At 49.9% G+C, this 20,200-nt stretch overlaps 2 protein-coding genes across 5 annotated transcripts in view; one reads left to right on the top strand and one right to left on the bottom strand.

Annotated features, from left to right (window-relative positions):
- The window catches only part of SLC15A4 (solute carrier family 15 member 4), a 118,955-nt gene that overhangs the window by 82,734 nt on the left and 16,021 nt on the right, over positions 1 to 20,200 (top strand). The window contains exon 8 of one of the 4 annotated variants that reach the window (XM_033440668.2): positions 9,612 to 9,703. The exons of 2 other annotated variants lie outside the window; for them this stretch is intronic. In XM_033440668.2, coding sequence (XP_033296559.1) covers positions 9,612 to 9,688 — 77 coding nt within the window. In that variant the 3' untranslated portion in view covers positions 9,689 to 9,703. Of the gene's footprint in view, positions 1 to 7,773; positions 9,536 to 9,611; positions 9,704 to 20,200 lie in introns of those variants that run through there. One more of the 4 variants, XM_033440666.2, reaches the window with a different exon arrangement.
- TMEM132C (transmembrane protein 132C) overlaps positions 9,499 to 20,200 on the bottom strand; it is a 373,010-nt gene continuing 362,308 nt past the window's right edge. The window contains exons 7-9 of the mRNA XM_033440664.2: positions 18,906 to 19,179; positions 16,812 to 17,003; positions 9,499 to 10,991 (exon numbers count right to left, since the gene is read on the bottom strand). Of these exons, the coding sequence (XP_033296555.2) occupies positions 9,828 to 10,991; positions 16,812 to 17,003; positions 18,906 to 19,179 (1,630 nt within the window). The 3' untranslated portion in view covers positions 9,499 to 9,827. The remainder of the gene's footprint in view (positions 10,992 to 16,811; positions 17,004 to 18,905; positions 19,180 to 20,200) is intronic.

Below are 20,200 nucleotides of genomic sequence, written 5' to 3'. Positions count from 1 at the left end.
CCCTAGATGTGACCTATTAGCAAATCCTGCTGGTCTTACATCTCAGATTGAGTTCCTCCGGATGCAAAATCTGGGACAAGGATGTGGGAGCGAGTGATTAATTTTGCAATAGCTCCTTCCAAGGAGGCACCGAAATGGACCTGGGGAAGTGAGAGGAGAAAAAGAAGGAAGGCAGCACAGGGTGGAATGAGCCCCATCCGGATGGGATGCTCTCCCCAAAGCTCTCCTCTCACAATGATGCTACCAATCTCTTCAGCACGATTCAGGGACGTTCACTCTCCTGTTCAGAAGCCTCCAGAGGCCTCCACGTTGCCCGCTCCCCTTCCTATGCCATTCTGGGCTGGCATCATCCTCCACCACTTCATCCTGCAACCTCTGCCTTGCAGCCATGCTGGCATTTTTCTAGTTATCTAATACAGCCATCCGCTTATTCTTGCTTCAGGCTTTTGCACCTACCGTTCTCTTTGTCTGGAACCCTGTTACCCAGGGATAGCTGGGTTTATTCCTAAATTCTCCGCTTAAATGTTGTCTTACACCTACCCTGTGGAAAGTAGTGCCCTTCCACGCATGGCGTCCAATGACTCCTCACGGCTCTGTTTATTTCCTTCATAGCACCGTGTTTTCACAGTCTGATAGCATCTCATTGATTTAGCTCACGTTTATCTATTTTCCCTCTAAGAATATACTTTCCAAGTATATTCCTCTCGTCTACTTGTCTACTGTTCCAACTACATAGACGAGTGTCTTATTCATAGAAAGTTCTCAGTATTTATTGAACGGACAGATGAATGAATTTCATCCTGTCTGTGCCCCGGTTTTCCTGACTATATCCAGTCATTTCATGTAATGACTCTCTCTTTCCACGGCTGAAGGCAGCTCTGAAAGTCACAGCATCCTGAGATCTCACCGTTCAACACGGCCTGGCTCTTCCAAACCCACCCTTCACTTAGAGGACAACATAAATGAGAGAAAATGTAAATCTGGACCCCAAAGTTAACCTCAAGTTTTTAAATCAATGAAATTTCACAGTCTGGTAATTTCTTTCCACCCAAATGCCCTCTTTGACAGAGGAAAAAAAGGGCTTTTTGGACAGAACATTTTGGTCGGTAGAATATAAATTGAAAAACAAAGCCATAATTTGCTTCATTCTTTGAAACATTACCTAATGTTCTGTCTCAAAGAGAATGGTAACAGGATGACCTGACTTTCTTCTTCTCCTAGTTCTACTCTGTAAAGTCTTGATCCAAATTTATTTATTCAGTTATTGAGCTATTGTTGATTTACAATATTGTGTTAGTTTCAGGTGTACAGCAAAGTGATTCAGATATATATATACACACACATATATTCTTTTTCAGATTATTTTCCACTATAGGTTATTACAAGATACTGAATGTAGTTCCCTGTGCTACACGGTAAATTCTTGTTGGTTATCTATTTTTAAAAAGTATTTATTAATTTATTTATTTGGTTGTGTCGGGTCTCAGTTGAGGCAGGCAGGTTCCTTACTTGCGGCTTGCCAGTTGTGGCACCCGGCCTCCTTAGATGTGGCATGCAAACTCTTAGTTGTGGCATGCATGTGGGATCTAGTTCCCTGACCAAGGGATCAAACCTGGGCTCCCTGCATAGGAGCACAGAGTCTTATCTACTGCATCACCAGGGAAGTCCCGGTTATCTACTTTATATATAGTAGTGTGTATCTGTTAAACCCATACTCCTAATTTATCCCTCCCCCGCTTTCCCCTTTGATAACCATATGTTTGTCTTCTATGTTTGTAAGTCTGTTTGTTTTGTAAGTAAGTTCATTTGCAGATCCAAACGTTTAAGTGAGCATCTCCACCTCAGAGAACTCCTACAGCAGGAGGTGACTGTCACAGCCCTTGGGGTTTCTGTTTATTTGTTTGGTGTTTAGAAGAACTTACTTAGGAAAACCACCCAATTTTAGCTTCTTCCAGGTGGAAATTTTGAGATGCAGAGAGCAATCCAAAACATTATTATTTGGCCAAAGGTTTGAATAAAGAACTTGGAAAACATGTGCATTTTAAAAGCCAATATATTATCTGGGCCTCTGGCCTCTGTCCCCAGTAGAGCTGTGTCCTCCACAGTTGTGAGGGAAGAGAGAGTGAATTTTTTTTTTTTTTTTGCGGTACGCGGGCCTCTCACTGTTGTGGCCTCTCCTGTTGCGGAGCACAGGCTCCGGACGCGCAGGCTCAGCGGCCATGGCTCACAGGCCCAGCCACTCCGCGGCGTGTGGGATCTTCCCGGACCGGGGCACGAACCCGTGTCCCCTGCATCGGCAGGCAGACTCTCAACCACTGCGCCACCAGGGAAGCCCGAGAGAGTGAATTTTTATATGCATGAACCCGTTTCCGTGCTGCTGGGAAAGCAATCTCTCCAGCCACATGTTTTTCAGTGGCTGGTCCTTGCCGTGCGCTCACCTCCCTGTGCAGGGTCTTTGCACCTGTGCTTCCCTCTGTCGGTGTTTTATCTAGATCACATCCTAACGCCTCTAGGGAATCCCATGCTTCAGGCCACATGTCCTCAGAGTGGTCTGCTCTGACCTCCCTGGCCACCTTGAGTGTCGCATCAGAGCTGTCCCTGCCCCAGCTACCACTCTTCCGCCATAGTTGAAACTTTTGCAAAGGTCTGTGTGAAGATTTGATTAATACAATGGAGAGTGCCTGGATCCCTGTCTCTGGGCACCATCCCGCGTGTGCCCGATTTCACCTGCTTTCCTTTCCGAGATCCAGCACCTGAGGCTTCTTCTTACCAAATCCCACTTTGCTGCCTTGCACAGACGCCAGGGAGTGCCTGGGAATTTACATCCTCCCGGGGTGGCCCTGAACCAAAGAGTCCTAGGAGGTCACCCACATAACAGCTTCGCCTTTAACACCTCCCTGTCTCGCTTTCTTAGCTTCCCGTCCAGCTGAGAAGCTGGAAATTTCCTGAAGAGGAAATTGTTTACTGGACTCACTTCCCTGCAAATCTCTTATTTCAGGAATTTCAGACCCTCAGTTCCCTGTTGCCTCCAGTGTCCTGGACAGAGTATTTGTCCATCCAGCCCGGTAAGCCTATTGCAAGCTCTGGGCTGTCATGTTTGGTTCAGCCTCTGAGCAATACAGTGTGCGTGGACAACACCCCAAGGAGAGAGCTTGGTGGCCAATGTGGGCTCACCTCTGTGCCCGGCCCCGCTCCCTGGGATCTTTGCCCTCCGGTCTCCATCACCGTGGTACCGACCAGGGATCTTGGCCTCCTTAATCAATAGAAATTGATCAGAGGCCAGACAAGAAATTCAGGCCAGGCTTTACTGGGGCCCCTGCTGCAGCGGGGGGAGCGGGAACCAGTAACAGCTTCCCTTGCTCGCTCACTCCCCGAGGGCGGGGGGCAGCTGGCTCATTATATGGGGTGAGGGGAGGGGTGTGTCCAGGGGTCGGGCTGGAGGCGTGGCTCAGGTGGTCTGCCCCCCGCTTTGGTGGTGTTGAGTGCAGGGGGCATGCGCGGCCCTGCGTTGGCTCCCAACCCCCCGCTTTTGCTCCTGGCTCTTCAGAAGCGGCAGTTGGATTTTTTTTTTTTTGGTCTTTTTGTATCTTGTCCATAATTTGCCCCAATTGCTCATGCACGCAGTTATCTTTAGTCCCTTATAGTTTCTTTGTATTCTGTTACTGGAGGAGACGTGTGTCCAGGTGCAAGCCCTGCAGCAAGAGGCCCCGGGTCCCAGGTCCCAGCCTGTCTCAACTGCAGGTGCTCTCCAGTGCCCTGAAACAGCTGTTCTGTGGCCTTTAGGCCGCTTGTGTCATTATTAGCCATGGAACAGTTCGTCTGTATGAGCGACTCCTTCATCACCGTCATAGAAGGCAGGCTACTCACTGAAGCAGGCTGGCCATCACCTTGATTCCTTTCACCTCATCTTCCAGGGCTCCGTTTGCCGTTAAGGGCAAGATGTAAACTGTAGCCTCCACTTGCAAAGTGCAGCCCAGGCTGCCCGCTTGGCAAGCAGATGGTATTCTTGTTCAAAGGAGAGCCGTAAGCTTCTCCTCCAGGTGCAGGTATATTGACAAGCAAAGATTGGGCTGGATTTTAGTGCCCAGTTTCCCCCTGCCCCGAGGGGTCCCCTCATGCAGCCCACCGTCTGTCCCATGCACGTGGGAGCCCTATCACCTCCGACTGAAAGCTCCGACGGGGGTGAATTCGGTCATTTTTATAAACTGTTTACAATGCTCTTGGGCTACTTTTAAAAGGGGAAAAATAATTTAAAAGTCACGTTTATAACAGTATACTTTCAAAATATGAATAGGACCGTGCAAAATTATGTCCACCATTTGAAAAAAAACTGAAGCGTGTGTAAGATGAGTTATTAATTTTTATTTCTGGGAGGAGGAACCAGAGGCATTTTTTTTCTTTATTTCTTCTACTTTTCTAGATTTTGTGTCATGAGCCTGAATTGCTTTTTTTCGGTCAGTTTGATTACATTTTTAACACAAGAAAATATATGTGACACTTGTATTAGTGTAATAAGACCACAGTTTTTGGAGATACGGTCACGGGTTTGAGTGTGGCTCTGCTAGTTCCTAGTCTTGACCTTGAGAAGGATGCTCTGAGCCTGTTTCCTCACCTCTGATATGGGGGGAAACACACATGCCTCAGATTGTTGTTGTGAGTGAATAACAACACACACTAAGGATGTTTAATACTCAGTCTGACCCAGACTTGTTAAATGGAGTCTCATTATTACTATTCTCGTAGTTATTGTTAATATTATTCAAATAATGTTAATACACTATTGTTGATCACAATAAAGATTAATGCTAATAAATATTACAGTTGACCCTTCAACAACATGTGTTTGAACTGCAAGGGTCCACTTATACGCGGATTTTTTCCAAGGTAAATACTACAGTCTTGCAAGATCCAGGGTTGGTTGAATCCACTGATTGGGAATCACGGATAAGAAGGGTGGACTGGAAGGTCTACTTGGACTTTCCAGTGCAGGGAGGGTCGGGGCCCTAACCCCCGCGTTGTACAGGGTCAACCGTAATATTAGTCAAGATCTACTCACTTACGGGAAAGGACAGTTTGTTTCTTCAGAGCCTTGTGTTCTGAGAGGCCATCAGTCTGGCTGGAGTCTACAGGTGAGCGTGGACGAGCTGGTGGGAACATAGAGCAACGGGGGGTGAAGGCACTGCCCACCCCCCCTGATCCCCCTGCCGTCCTGTGCTTAACTAACTGCCCCCTTCTCTGCTTCCACCCTCTGACCGGCCGCACCTTGAGGTCTTGTTAATTACTCCATTCTTTGTATGTTCCCCAAACCAGGCACACAGCAGGAGCTCAATAAGTGCACGTGACATGAATCAGGGGACCAGCGTCCAACAGCCAAGCTACCCTTGTTCTACTTGATCATTTTAGCAGGAAGGAAGAACTACAGACTGTCTATCTGGAAAGATATTGTTTTGTCCACCTGGCAGTCTGAGAGGCTCACATCACCGTAAAAAGGCAGCACCTTATTTAAAATGGTGCACACTCATCTCCCTTGGGACCTTATTTGCAGCATGGAGCTGACACCCATCCTAGGGAGTCAGAGGTCAGACACCTACAGACTCATTCAGTGGGGTCCCACGTTCACATCCCAAGGGTAGGTGGGCTTGGCGGGAAGGGCAGCGCTGATGCAGGAAGGAGAGCAGACGTCCTTGAGGAACCTCCCGATTTTTTTCAGGGTCTGGCAATACTGGAGCTGTGTCCCTCCCTAGGCGAGGTCGTATTTGAGTCTTACATTTACAATAAAAGAGACATTTTGACACCATGAGGCCCTGATCGCCTGAAGTGACCAACGGAAAGTTTTTAATGATAGTTGGAGTCACTTATGTCTACCAGGTGGCCAAGCAGCCTGTTTCTCCTGAGAGGATTCCAGTTTTAAAAGCAGGACAGTCCCGGGGAAATGGGACCCAGTGGTGCCCCCAACACGGCCTCTTAGCTCTGCCGACACCATGGCATGTGCTCCCTGAGGGAGGCGGTTGTCAAACAGCCTCATTTTCTCAGGCTCTCAGAACCGGGGTAGCTCGGCTGACCCCAGTGGACCGCGGAGGTATCTGCCCAACGCCAGCTGGCCTTTTTTAGAGTTGAACTTGGGGCAGAAATGAAGCAACCAGCATTGGATTCAACCACAGTCCTCTTTCTCTTGGTTTGAAGCTTGAGTCTTTTAAAGCAATACCTGAGCTGGCTAGGCAGGGAGCTTGCTTTAGGCGTGGACGTGGTTTCTACAGAAAAGAAGGTACTGCAGGCTGTTTTACGACACAAGTGCAGCCATGCTGTGGGAGAACAGAGCTCCCCTGGTGCCTCGATTAAGAAACAATCACAGGGGGCTTCCCTGGTGGCGCAGTGGTTGAGAGTCCGCCTGCCGATGCAGGGGACGCGGGTTCGTGCCCCGGTCCGGGAAGATCCCACATGCCGCTGAGCCTGCGCTCCGCAAGAGGCCACAACAGTGAGAGGCCCGCGTACCGCAAAACAAAAACAAAAACAAACCAAAAAAACAAACAAGAAACACTCACAGGGACTTCCCTGGCGGTCCAGTAGTTAGGACTCCGTGCTTTCACTGCTGAGGGTCCGGATTCAATCCCTGGTTGGGGAACTGGGATCCCACAAGGTCATGCGTCGCGGCCAAAACCAAAACCCAAAAAAACAGTGACAATATATGAACCCCATCGGCTTCTCACAGACTCTCCCATAATGATACAGATACTAGCCCCACACCACCCCCAGGCAAATCCATGCAGACAGAGAGTAGATCAGTGGTTGCCTGGGGCTGGGAATCTGGTGAGGGGGTGGGGAAATGGGGAGTGAATCTGATGAGTATGGAGTTTCTTCTTGGGATGATGAAAATTTTCTAAAATTGATGTGATGCACCACTCTCAACCATTGAATCGTACACTCTAAATGGGTCCATTTTATGTTACGTGAATTATGTCTCAATAAGGCTGTTATTAGTAGGGAGGTTTCTCAAAAAACTAAAAATAGAACTACCATACAATCCAGCAGTCCCACTACTGGGCATATACCCTGAGAAAACCATAATTCAAAAAGAGTCATGTACCACAATGTTCATTGCAGCTCTATTTACAATAGCCAGGACATGGAAGCAACCTAAGTGTCCATTGACAGATGAATGGATAAAGAAGATGTGGCACATGTATACAATGGAATATTAGCCATAAAAAGGAACAAAACTGAGTTATTTGTAGTGAGGTGGATGGACCTAGAGTCTGTCATACAGAGTGAAGTAAGAAAGAGAAAAACAAATACCGCATGCTGACACATATATATGGAATCTAAAAAAAAAAAGTTCTGAAGAACCCAGGGGCAGGACACGAATAAAGACTCAAATGTAGAGAACGGACTTGAGGACACGGGGAGGGGGAAGGGTAAGCTGGGACGAAGTGAGAGAGTGGCATGGACATATATACACTACCGAACGTAAGATAGATAGCTAGTGGGAAGCAGCTGCATAGCACAGGGAGAGCAGCTTGGGTGCTTCGTGACCACCTAGAGGGGTGGGATAGGGAGGGTGGGAGGGAGACGCAAGAGGGAGGAGATATGGGGACATATGTATATGTATAACTGATTCACTTTGTTATACAGCATCAACTAACACAACAATGTAAAGCAATTATACTTCAATAAAGTTGTTAAAAAATTATATAATTTTCTAAATTAAAAAAATAAAACTTATTTAAAAACATCACTCTCTTGTCTTCAACCCCCAAATTCTCTTCCCTCAACCAGCCAAAAGAACCACAATCCCACTGGAACTTCAAACAACAACAAATGCAAAAATAATCAGAATAAAAGTACACCTTTACCCCAGATGAGAGATCAACACAGTTTTCCATTCAATGTCCAGGCTCTCCTTCTCCTTCGATGTGAATTGGAAGTTCACTGGGGGGAGGGGGGGAAACAGCATCTGCATCACCCTGGAACACGTCAGGACGCACATTTTCTCCTGGTGACCCCGAGCATGCTCATATCTGAGAACTGCTGATGGAGATGACAGTGGATAGGTGACCGGAAGTTTCCCTTGTTAGGAATGACTGTGGATGAGCCCAGAAACCAAGAGGCAAACAAGCCAACACTGTATAGTTTTCCTTCTAGACCAGCAGACGGTTTATTTCTTTAACAAGTTGTACATTTGGCGGGGAGAAGAAATAATAGGAGTTAAGTGAAATAAGAGACGGCCCACAAGATACTGACTCGCCAAGCCACGGAAAATGTTTTAATGACAATTGGCATCACAGGTATAAATAAATAGCTCCTTTTTCCCGTCTCTAATATGTGCTAGAAATATCTTTTTAAAAGGTCCAGCTAAGGTTATTGAGGCTTCGAGGACCCTTTCTTAGCTATCGATTTTAGTAATTAAAAAAATAAACACAGGAAGCATTCCCGGTATCTGCGGGCGCCGCCCCACGGAGAGCATCACGTGACAGCCGGGCGGCGTCGTCCCCAGCAGCTGCGGACAGAACGGAGTATTGGGGTTTGTGCCCCTACCTCGTGGTCTCCTCTGCCTCATACACTTCACTTTGGATGAACGCATTTTGCAATGGGCTGCTACGCGACTAGGCTGGTACCAAAAAGCACGGCTGATTGACAATCTAACGTAGATTTTCGTGTTTTCCGTTTATGCCGGTATACCCTGCCTAACGAAGTAAGAAAAACAACGGAAAAACCCTCAGGTTTTTTTATCCTTGTTCATTTGGCAATAGCAGCATGTCTCGGGATAGAGCTACCCTGTGAGGCTGGTGCTCGTGACTCTTGGGTCTGGTTTCTCTCTTGTGGATCTGACCTCATCTTCCCCTGGGAGAAGCATCCGCACGACCCCAGTGATGGAGTCCTGGAGGGGTCAGGGGAACCTGGCTGGGCTCTGTGCTGTTGGCTGTGTCCCACTGGTCCAGCCTCTGCCAGTGTCCCACCCACTGGCTTTGGCCCTGTGGTGGGTGTAGTGGTGATGGGTGAAGGCATCTTCCCCCATCCCCCCAAAGGCTCTGAGAACTCCCCTGATTGTAGAAAACCCAGCAAATATCAACAAGCCTGGAGGGATACAGAAAAGCATCAAACGTAATACTTAAAGAGTGGATTAACTGACATCGTTTCTAAGCATTCATCTGATGTTTAGGAATATAATTTGTTTAATTTAGGAAAATATACCATTGGGTCCTCAGGAATAGACATTAAATATAAATCAAATGGAAGTCTAAGACACGAAAAGAAAAACAGGAGGGGAAAAAAGAGAATGTGGAAGAAGGAAAGATTATTAAGTAGAGATGTAAAAATCCTCAGGTCTATCCCAAGAGGCACCCAATATTCAGAAACGTCTCCTCCCCAAGACCAGGGTGACAGTCCAAGGCTGTGCTCGGAATAGGAAAGGAATACTGAATTAAAACGGAAAATGTCTCTTAGCAGGCCCTAGTTTTAATATATTTTGCTCCTTTATTAGAAATATAAACAGATGATTACTTGTCTTTTTATTTGTCTTTTTGCTTTTTTTTTTTTTAACAAATACTTTTTGGTAGCTTGTCTGGGTTATATTTTGACTCATAAAATAACCTTCCCAATTTGGCCCTGCGCAGGTCAAACGTCTCCAAGAAGCTCCCTTCCCCGAGTTTATTCCGCCAACTTGAGAACATCTGTCGTCATCAACCTCTGATTACAAAAAAACGTCCCTTTCCGGCTTCAGAATTTCCAACTGGTTTCGAAGGGGGACCCCAACGATTCCCTGTTCAGCCCCAGAGCTACTCTGGAACCGAAGGAGGGTGTCCAAGCGCTGGCCCTTCGGCCAGAGGGGCCTAGGCTTTGTCCTTGAACGTCTCCAGGTGTTCTCTGAGCTCTTTGGGGGCGCCCACGCCCACGTCCTGGCGCACCCACTGGATGTCCTCGTCGGTCCCGCCGAGGATGGAGTTCACGGTGGGACAGCTGTCGTCGGCGGGGATGGTGGTGAAGGTGGTGAACTTCACCTTTTTCCTCTTGGAGGTGGGTGAGTGCAGGGGCTCGAGCTTCTGGTCCTTGCCCTGTCTGTCCCCGGAGTCGGCAGGCCTGGGGACCTGGCTGTGCCCGTGCTTTTGGGAACCTCCGTTGAGCAGGAGGCGGTCGCTCTCGTCTATGACGGTCGTGTGCTCGTCCTGCCGGGGGGACCCGTCGCCTACGTCCTCCAGGAGCTCCGCCTCGTTGCCCAGCCACACCCAGTCGTGCGAGTGGGTCACGGAGGCCTGGCCTTCCAGGGGCACCTGCTTGTGCCTGTACTTGAGGGCAAAGGTGGCGCAGTTGATGAGGAAGACGAGAATGGCCAGGCAGAAGACGCCCAGCAGGGCGTACATGCCGATCTCCAGGTCGCTCAGGCCGCGGGGCGCCTGCACCAGGTCGCCGGCCCCCGGCCCGCCCCCCGCCCGCGGCAGGTCCACCTGTGCCGGGAAGTTGGCGAAGTCGATGGGGATGGTCTGCAGCTGGCCCTCGCCCGCCAGCCGGGCCCCGTCCAGCCGGCTGTTCTTGCCCACCTTGTTGTCCAGCAGCGACTTGGCCGTGGGGCTGCCCCTCCGGGGGGCCCCGTCGTCGCGCTCCACAGAGGAGCTGCCGTACCAGGGCCCCTCCTGGCCCTTCTGGCGCCGGCCGCTGGCGTGGTTCTTCATCTCGGCCTCCTCGTAGGCCCCGCCGGGGCTGGAGTCGGCGTCATTCTGGCCGAACTTGACCCTGACAGTGCCGACGCCCACGGCCAGGACGCTCTTGCGTTTGGATTTCTGGCAAGCCTCCGCGATGGTCAGGTCCACTCGGACCAGGGGTCCCTGGCCTTCCCCTTCGGCCATGACAACGGGCCACCTGGGCGAGCGGGGCTGGGGGACTGACACGACGGCCTCGTCCAGGGACGTGGCGGTCAGGGTGAAGTCCTTGGTGTCGTAGATGTCCAGGGGTGTCACTGAGCCATCGCTGAACTGCAGCCAAGTGCTGAGCACGGCTTCCTGCAGGGAGAGGGGCAGTTAGAAAGCCACGGGGGGGGGGAGGGGCGAGAGGGGGCGGACGCCTCTTCTCTGGGGATCGCGCCTGCCGCCATTCTAGAACAGAACCCAAAGACTTAGGGGCAGGACTTAAAATCCAGACCTGGTGGCTGATGAACCTGGGGAAAAAAATCCAGGTTTTATATCAAGATCCGAGAACCACCTTAACGGAAACGAGAACCAACGTAGACAGGCAGTGACAGCTCCAGTGTAATCCTTACCCAGGGAAAAGACCCCACAGAAAGCCCTCACTGAATCCAGGCTCCACTGAATTTATCACCAGCGACGTCACTTGAGCGCGTCTGCTGGGTCTTCACGTTATCCTACGCCTCGCTCTGATGTCCCCCCCTCCCTCCTATCAGAACCCTTGTGATGACATTGAGTTCAGTGTGTTCCGTTCTCCACATAATCCATGGTAATCTGTCCATCTCAAGATCCTTAATCACATCTGCAAAGTCCCCTTTGACACATCAGGTGCCGTATTCACAGGGTCTAGGAATCACACGTGGCCATCTATGGTGCGCCATTATTCCAGCCACCACGGTGATGATGGTAGCTAAGGTGTCCATAGTGCTTCCTGGGTACCAGCCACTGTTCTACGTGGTTTTCATTATCAACTCATTTAATCACCACAACAGCATACAAGGTACATACTATTATCTATATTTCTCATTCTGCAGGTGAGTAGCCTGGATCACAGGGGGGACCCAAGGCTCACTCAGGTTTCCACCGCTAAGTGACAGAGCTGGGTTTGAGTCCAGCCAGTTCATCTCGAGTCTTAGGCATGGCTGGTAGTCAATCTCCTGGCTGCCTTTGACTCTGAGGTCACTGACCAGGCCAGGGACTGAAGGAAGCAACTGTGATGTGTCTGGAATTCTTCCCTGTCCTCTAAGAACAGGCATTGAGTGGTCCAATTTTCATTCATCTGAGCATGTCAAGGACATGTATTAAAAGCCTCTTCTGTGTCAGGCCGTGTGCCACACACTGAGTAGTCTTGGACAGAAGACTGACAGAGAATAAACAAGACACGGCTGTTCATCGTGGCAGGCTGGGATGCTTCCTGGAGCTGGGCTGGGATGTTAGTTCTGCATAGGTTTGATGTGTTAAGTTTTTAAATTTTTTTGGCTGTGCCGCATTACTTGTGAGGTCTTAGTTCCCCAACCAGGGATTGAACCTAGGCCCTCAGCAGTGAAAACAAAGAGTCCTAACCACTGGACCGCCAGGGAATTCCGTAAATTTTACTTTTTTTTTTTTTTGCGGTACGCGGGCCTCTCACTGTTGTGGCCTCTCCCGTTGCGGAGCACAGGCTCCGGACGCGCAGGCTCAGCGGCCATGGCTCACGGGCCCAGCCACTCCGCGGCACGTGGGATCTTCCCAGACCGGGGCACGAACCTGTGTCCCCTGCATCGGCAGGCGGACTCTCAACCACTGCACCACCAGGGAAGCCCCCTACGTTTTACTTTTTAATGTACAGTTCAGTGTACAGGGAGGAAGGAAGGTGACTAGAGATTAGGAGGGAGATGGGTTGGCCCTGGCTGTGAAATGGCCAGGATAGCTCCTGCTAGACAATCTGCTGGATGTTATGAAGGTGAAGCAGGGTGCAGAGGCGGGGAAGGAAATGGGCAGTGATCTCATGGCTGGGAAGAGCTAACGGAACCCCAGGGGTCTGTTGCGGGCAAAGGATCCTGTGTTTCCTCTAATCCTGGCCTCTGGACACCATGGCAAAGGGCAGAGGGTTTGAAGTGGGAGTTTTGAATTAAATACATGGATTCACTATTTCCCCGGGAACATTTTTCTTTAAACCAATTCTTCTGGGCCTCAGTTTCCCCAGATGAAAGTGGGAATGTGAATACCTAAACCATAGGGTCTGGGATGGACATCTATTTGGCCTGACCAGTTTCCATTCCTCCTTTCCGATGGGGGCTAGAACACTAATTTTCCTTTCAGAACCATGCCTTTTCTCCATTCAGAGTTTGAGGAGTGTGGGTGGGAGGCACCGGCCTCTCCAGTTCCAGAGGTGGGCATATGTCCAAGGTCTGGCCAATCAGAACATTTTACTACCCTTTTCACAATGATTGGCTCAGAAAGAGGCACATGACCCAAACCAGCCAATGGGACATGACCTCTGGGCTTTTGTTGGAATTAGAGCAGAATTTATTTCCCCTGGAACTACTGAGTTGGGATGCAAGCTGGAATGGAGAGAGAGAGAGAGAGAGAGAGAGAGAATCTTAAGAGCGTGTCCCAACAACAAAGAAGACTGGCTAAGTATAAACTAGTAGAAAACTAGGTAAAAATATACAAATAAGAGATGCAAATTCCCAGGAATCAGAAATGAAAAGAGAAGGCATACTAGAGTGGTACAAATAGGTAACTGTTACTGAGACAGCTTGAGGGCGTGCAGAGCTGCTCAGAAGACCTACCAGCCAGTGGCTGGGATGGTGATGCCCACCTAGGCATGTGTCAGATTGGGGTGAAACCTTTTACGTAAAGCCAGGACTCCTCTCCACATATGCAGGTGAAAAAGCCTACCCACTGGGCCAGAGGCACATCAGTGATGCTTGTCTGTGCGCTGAGCACTGGGTGCGAAAATGTCTCCCCTGGAAATCAGAACCTCACCCCTTCCCCAGGAGTGGCGAGTCTGAAGTTATAACACCTGATGGTGAAGGAGCTGCAAGACATTTACTTGAAACTGGACCCATACACACGCAAAACTGCACAGGAATTCCTCAGGAACCATATAAAACAAAGCAACTACAGCTCAAGAGGTGCTCATGATAAAAAAAATTACAATCCCTAGGAGGGAAGGCTCTACTATGAGAGAAAACCACAAAAATTTCACATAGAAAGATCAGCAGATGAAGGATTCGAGATAATAAAACAAATGAAAAAGACTATAAAATAAAACAAAGCAACAACAAAAATAAGCCAAAAAAAATAGTTAAAGAGAGTAAAAAGGAGTAGAAACTACACTGAAAGAGTGGGAGTCACCGGAAAAAGAACAGGTAGCTGTGGAAAGAACCACACAGAACTTCTAGGCATGAAAAATACTCTGGTTGAAATTAATTACTCAGTGCATAGTTTGAACAGCAGATTAGACATGGTTGAGGAGAGAATTAGTGTAATGGGAGACTGAGCCAAGAAACTTACCCAGAATGTAACCCACAGGAATATAAAGAGACGAAACATAGGAAAGGAAGGTTGAAAGGAACGAGAAAGAGAATGAGAATGACCAATGGTTTTCTGTTAGGAGTTCCAGAAGCCAAGAATAGGGGAGAACTTCAATAGTCAAAGAAATAAGTCAAAGTCAAAGAAATAAGTCATTTTCCAGAACTGAGGACAAGTGCCAATAATAAAAAGGAAGGTTTCTGATGACACCACTGGAGCGTCTGGATCTAGCTTTACCTGAAGACGCCCATGCTTGGACATGAACTGATAAACTCTGACGTCTGACTCAACCAGCCCGAGTTAGGCCTCTGTCACTTGTAAGGAAAAGCCCAGACTATCACCAGCTTCCTGTTAAGAGTGAGTGAGAACGTTCACGAAATCTAAAGATGGTGTGTGCGTGCTGTTGGCACCTGCCCACTTTCCTACAATACCCGCCTGCTTACTTTCAGCCGTCAAGCCCGCAAGCTGGTTTGGCCTGAGGGCATTCTGGCCTCTGGAACCCATGTGGTCATGCCCGCAGCCAGAAATGCTGAGAAATTAACACCCTCCAGAAGCAGCCCTCCACTAAGGGCTGACGGGAGGTGTGATACATATCCCAGCTTCCTTGACCTCGGGTACAATGACTCTCCAGCCTTTTCTACACTGGCTGACGGTTTCCCCAGGAGACCCAGGCCCCAGCAGCCCACAGTGGTGGCTGAGTTGGGAACACACTCTTCTGGCTGTCTTCCCTTCCTTCCCTCACTTCCCGACGCCCTTCTGGTGTTCCCTTCACCGCCCACATGCAGTCCTTGCAGGTGGATCCTCATCTCAGGCTCAGCCTTTTGGGGGATCAAAGCTAAGACATGACTGGTTCAGGAATTTTCCTCACCGCCCTCCTCTCCTTCAGCTTCATCAACTTACAAATCATACAGTCGGACGGGCCCCCCTTCTAAAGCCTCAGTCGAATGCATTCATGCCGGGGGAGACCTCACTTCACTTCACCAGGCTGGCTTTCTTTAGCACTGGTAGGGCACAGGGGAGTATAATGCAACTACCCTCATATTCACAGCATAGCCGTCTTTCAGATTTTGTATTTCAAAGTTGGAAATATCAAGAACAAGGGGCCAGCCTTCCACACTCCAAGGGCTGCGATAAAACCTTGTTAACGCAGCATGCAAGTTCATCGTGGCTGACTTTTCGCCTTGAGTTCATTTTTCTTCATCAACTCTAGACGGAGAATGAACTGAACATCAAACAAGGCCCCATGAACGGCAGGCAATCCGAATTAAGCCCTCAGAACCTCGTGGGCTTGCCAACCTCCATCTCCATCATCCCTGCTGTGGGATTGAGACCAAGTCCTTCCATTAGCTCATGACAGCCAGGTTGGAACATAGGGGTTGTCTCAGGAGAAGCCAACGCAATTCCCCAAAGATGAGAAATTCTGAAATACTTAAACTAACACACGTCCAGGCATGATTTAGATCTCCTATTCTTTCAAGAGTCATGTCTGCAAATGGAATGAACTCCATCCACAGATCCCCTTAGGCAGCGCCCGGGCCCTCCAATTACCATCAGCCAATGAAGACAGATGGGTGAGGCTGGATACTGGTGGGTGGCCTTGCCCCATGCCAGGAAGGTGGCAATGTCAGTTAGCCCCTGATTAATTACCAGTTCTCAGCAAATAGCTTCACGCTTTCTGCTTTGTCTCCCCACTTTGCTTGCTCCGCTGTTTCTAAACCAGCAAATGCCATGCCAGTTTCCTGCCCCCAGGAGAGGTGAGCAGAGGTTCCAGCACTGGGAGCTGGACCAGGATGGGAACCTACTCCAGCTCCCTGTTGGTGATGCTCTGGAACCATACCAGGTAGCAACGCGCAGCATTTCTAGAATGGTCCACCCTAGTCCTTGGAACCTGGGAACAAAACGAGATGTCCCCCCCCATGATGAGGTTATATGCACAGCTGAAGTTAGGGAGAGCTGCCTGGCTGAGCTGGGTGGGCCTGGTGTAGTCACAGGAGCCTTTGGAAGCAGAGGAGTTTCTCTGGCTGGTGGCAGAGGGAAAGTCAGGTTGAAAGCACGAGAAGAACTCAATGCACCGTTACTGGTTCTGCAGATGATGGCGGGTGGGGGGGGGGGCGGGGGGTGCAGAGAGAAGGGAGCAGAGAGGCTCCCAGCCAGCAGCTAGCGAAGAAACAGAAACCTCAGGCATTCAGCTGCGCAGAGCTGGATTCTGCCAACCACACCAGTGAGTGCAGGAGCAGATTCTTCCCCAGAGCTTCCTGATAAGAGGCTTTGCTCTCAGCCTGTGAACCCAGGAGCCTGGCACCCAGCTGAGCCCACCTGGACTCCTGACCCGCAGAACTGTGAACGACAGTGGTTGCTGTCTTAAGCTGCTAGGCTTCTGACAGTTCTTTGCACAGATGACTGATCCATCCCCGTGCACTGGGTACCATTATTCTGGTTCATCACAGACCCCGCTTCTTGGATGACGTAACCACGTGCATTTTACACAGCCCGAATCACTCCATCCTGGAATGTGGTTTGGCCACCCTGTCCCAGTTCCTCCCACCTCCCTCCCCTTTGGCTGAATCAGGTGTGGCAACCAGCCTTGCTCCCCTCGACCTCTGGCATCCAGGCCCCTACCTGTTTGGGGGTTCGCAGCAGCTCCTCAGCTGTGGCCACAGCCGTGACGGCCTTGCTGTTCTCTGTGCTGGGGTGAAGGGTGACAGACAGCCCAGCCACGAACTGGATGGCCAGGTCTGTCACCGAGACTTTGTCATCTAACACGGTTACTGTCTTCTCGGCCAGGATGGAGTCAGACAATGGGGACAGCACCTGGGCAGGACACAAGATAAATCTGTCACACCTGCTTCTGGATGTTGGAACCTTGCCCTCCATCCTAAACAAGGTCCGGAATACAGTGTGAAGGAGCCACACATCTACTTCACTATATACACTAGCCCGAACTGGGCCTTTGCGAGAATCAGATAAAGTCACCCCTCCCCTGAGACACTTTAGCTCTATCTTTTGGAAAATGGACATAAAAATTAAAATCCATTCTGTCTTTTTAAAATTAATTAATTAATTTATTTCTGGCTACACTGGGTCTTTGTTGCTGCGTTTGGGCTTTCTCTAGTTGCAGCGAGCGGGGGCTACCTTCGTTGCGGAGCACAGGCTCTAGGCGCGTGGGCTCAGTAGTTGTGGCTCACGGGCTCTAGAGCGCAGGCTCGGTAGTTGTGGCGCACGGGCTTAGTTGCTTCACGGCATGTGGGATCTTCCCGGACCAGGGAACGAAGCCGTGTCCCCTACACCGGCAGGCAGCTTCTTAACCACTGCGCCACCAGGGAAGCCCTCCATTCTGTCTTTGAAAGGAAATGACCCTCCCCGTTTGGATGAGGCTCTCTTGCGTACCACACAACCTGGTCAACCGTGCACGACGATCCTGCTGCCTGGACCCGTGAAGAGTTGCACACAAGCTGACTCGGCACGGCCCAACTCCCATTCTAGGTGAATTACGGAACCAACGGGAGGCCTGAATTATAAATAGCTTACTCTCCCTTCGGGCCCCCAGCACAACGTGTCCTCTGCTGAAATATTACTTTCTGCCTCGTCTCATAAACCACGTGTAGGACCTGAGATGTCTCAGGTGAAGTGGTAGAAACGTATCTATCATTTCTACCTGGGGTGGTTGTGAAAGGATCCAGAATGACATTCCAAAAAGGTGGAGTCACACACACGACTGTCTGTAAGACAGATAACCAGCAGGGACCTACTGCACAGCACAGGGAACTCTACTCAATACTCTGTGATAACCTATGTGAGAAAAGAAGCTGAAAAAGACTGGATATATGCATATGTATAACTGAATCACTGTGCTGTACACCTGAAACTAACACAGCATTGTAAATCAACTATACTTCAGTAAAATTAAAAAACAAACAAACAAAAAAGGTGGAGTCAGTAGGGTGGGACTTGATGGGCTGACTGAAAGGCCCTCATGCCCTGTCATCTGTTTTGAAATTCCACCATTCTATACATTTCCTTGAGCAAAAGAGGCAGTAGGATTTTTTTTTTTTTTTTTTTTTTTTGCGGTACGCAGGCCTCTCACTGTTGTGGCCTCTCCCATTGCGGAGCACAGGCTCCGGATGTAGAGGGGCCCAGCCACTCCGCGGCATGTGGGATCTTCCCAGACCGGGGCACGAACCTGTGTCCCCTACATCGGCAGGCGGACTCTCAACCACTGTGCCACCAGGGAAGCCCGAGGCAGTAGGATTTTGAAGAGAGTTTGTCGAATGACTGTATGACAGAATGACAGACTGACCTAAGGAAAGAAGGGAGGAAAGGAAGAAGGGACGCATCCTTCTTTGGTCGCTGGCAAGAGCAGCGCAGAGATGGGGGAAGGTTCAAAGAGGGTGTAGGAGGTGCGCATCTGGAAAGGGGGCACTGAGGGTGGAGGAGTAGAGTCAGGATGGGGCGGGTTGGGTGGTGGGAATGGAGCATGCGGCAGTGAGGGGGTCATAGCGGCACTAAGGGGTGTGGCCACCACCTTCTCAATTCTGTCTGGAAGGAGCTTGGGGCTCAGAGAGCTGGTCCAGGCTCACCTTTCGGGGGCCCCAGGATGCCATCACGAGGACAAGGAATCAGCCACGAGGACCCGCCCACCTAGTGAGCCTCCCCCAGGGCTGGGTACCACCTTCAGGGATGGGCGTGCAGAAGTTCCCAGCTCCGGCTTCCTACCTGGATGGTTGTCATGCCAACCTCCCTCCCGACCAGGATCCTGCTGTCCTGGAGAGTGGCCACATGGGGTTCCTCCAGCTTCATGAAGTCTGCAACCAGGTGGGTGATGTCGAACTGCCAGTCGGGACTGAGAAGGTGGCTTGGCCGGCCCCAGGGGCTGGCGCCCTCAGACACAAACTGAGTGAGGACCCGCACGGTGGCGTGCTGGTACTGCAGGGCGCAGCCTCGGCCCCGCCGCCCGTCCTCTTCTTCATCCTCGCTGTCTCGCGTGGGCCTGCCGGGAAAAGAGAAGAGGCTCTCAGGTCAGGTGATGGGATGCAAGGTGCTCTGGAGCCACGAGGCAGGTGCCCCCGTCAACCTACAAGAGACAGCATCCCGGGCAGGAGCCTCAGGACCACACAGGAGCACCAGCTCTATCACCGGGCAGCACAAAGGGTGAAACGCCTCTCTCTCTCTCTCTCTCTCTCTTTTGTTTAATAATGCAAAGAAGAAAGCTTTATTGTACTTGCCAAAGGAGGAAGGTAAGACTTAATTGAGAAGAAAATGTGAACATCTCTCTCCACTAAACAGCATGACCCAAAGGAGTTCTCCGCATCCTATCCCTCCCGATATATGCAACCCACAAAAAATCCCATCTCTCTTTTGAAGACATTTATTGACAAATAAAAGACAGAAGAACTAATATTTACTAAACGTACACTGTCCACAAAGTAGCAGAGAACCATGCATGGTTATTCACAACTTAATTTCAATGAAGAAAATTAAGCAAATCAAAACACTAAATTTCCCAGTCACTCCATAACCCCTTGTGCTAGTGGCTACCATGCTGGACATTGTGAGTCTAGAACATTCCACCACTGTAGAAAGGTCTCTTGGGCAGGGTGGTATGATGCTCTTGAGATGTGTCTATCCTAAGCTCTGCACGGATGGACTCTTCGAATCTCATAACACCGTGAGGCAAAACTTTAATTATTCTTATGTCCAGATGAGGAAACTGAGGCAGAGAGATTGGGTGGCTGGCCCAAACTCACAAAGCAAGAAAGTAGCTGAGCTTGGATTTGAACCCAGCAAGTGTCAGTTCTGCCTTCTTCAGGGACAGGGAACGAACCCATATCTTGGCCACTCGTGACCACTAAATGGTCTGAAGTCTTGGCTGGAGTCATGGCTGTCCTCCCCGGCAGGACAAATGCCTTCAAGTTTACCCTGTAGAAAAGGATTCACCATTTCACTGCTCCATTCATCCATCCTGAGATGGACTCCAGTTGCCCCTTAAAAATCAAGACCCTGGTGCTTGG

Source organism: Orcinus orca, chromosome 15, assembly GCF_937001465.1.
Source record: "Orcinus orca chromosome 15, mOrcOrc1.1, whole genome shotgun sequence".
Taxonomy (NCBI): domain Eukaryota; kingdom Metazoa; phylum Chordata; class Mammalia; order Artiodactyla; family Delphinidae; genus Orcinus; species Orcinus orca.
Note: the sequence above shows the minus strand (reverse complement) of the source record. Positions and strands in the feature narration are given on the sequence as shown.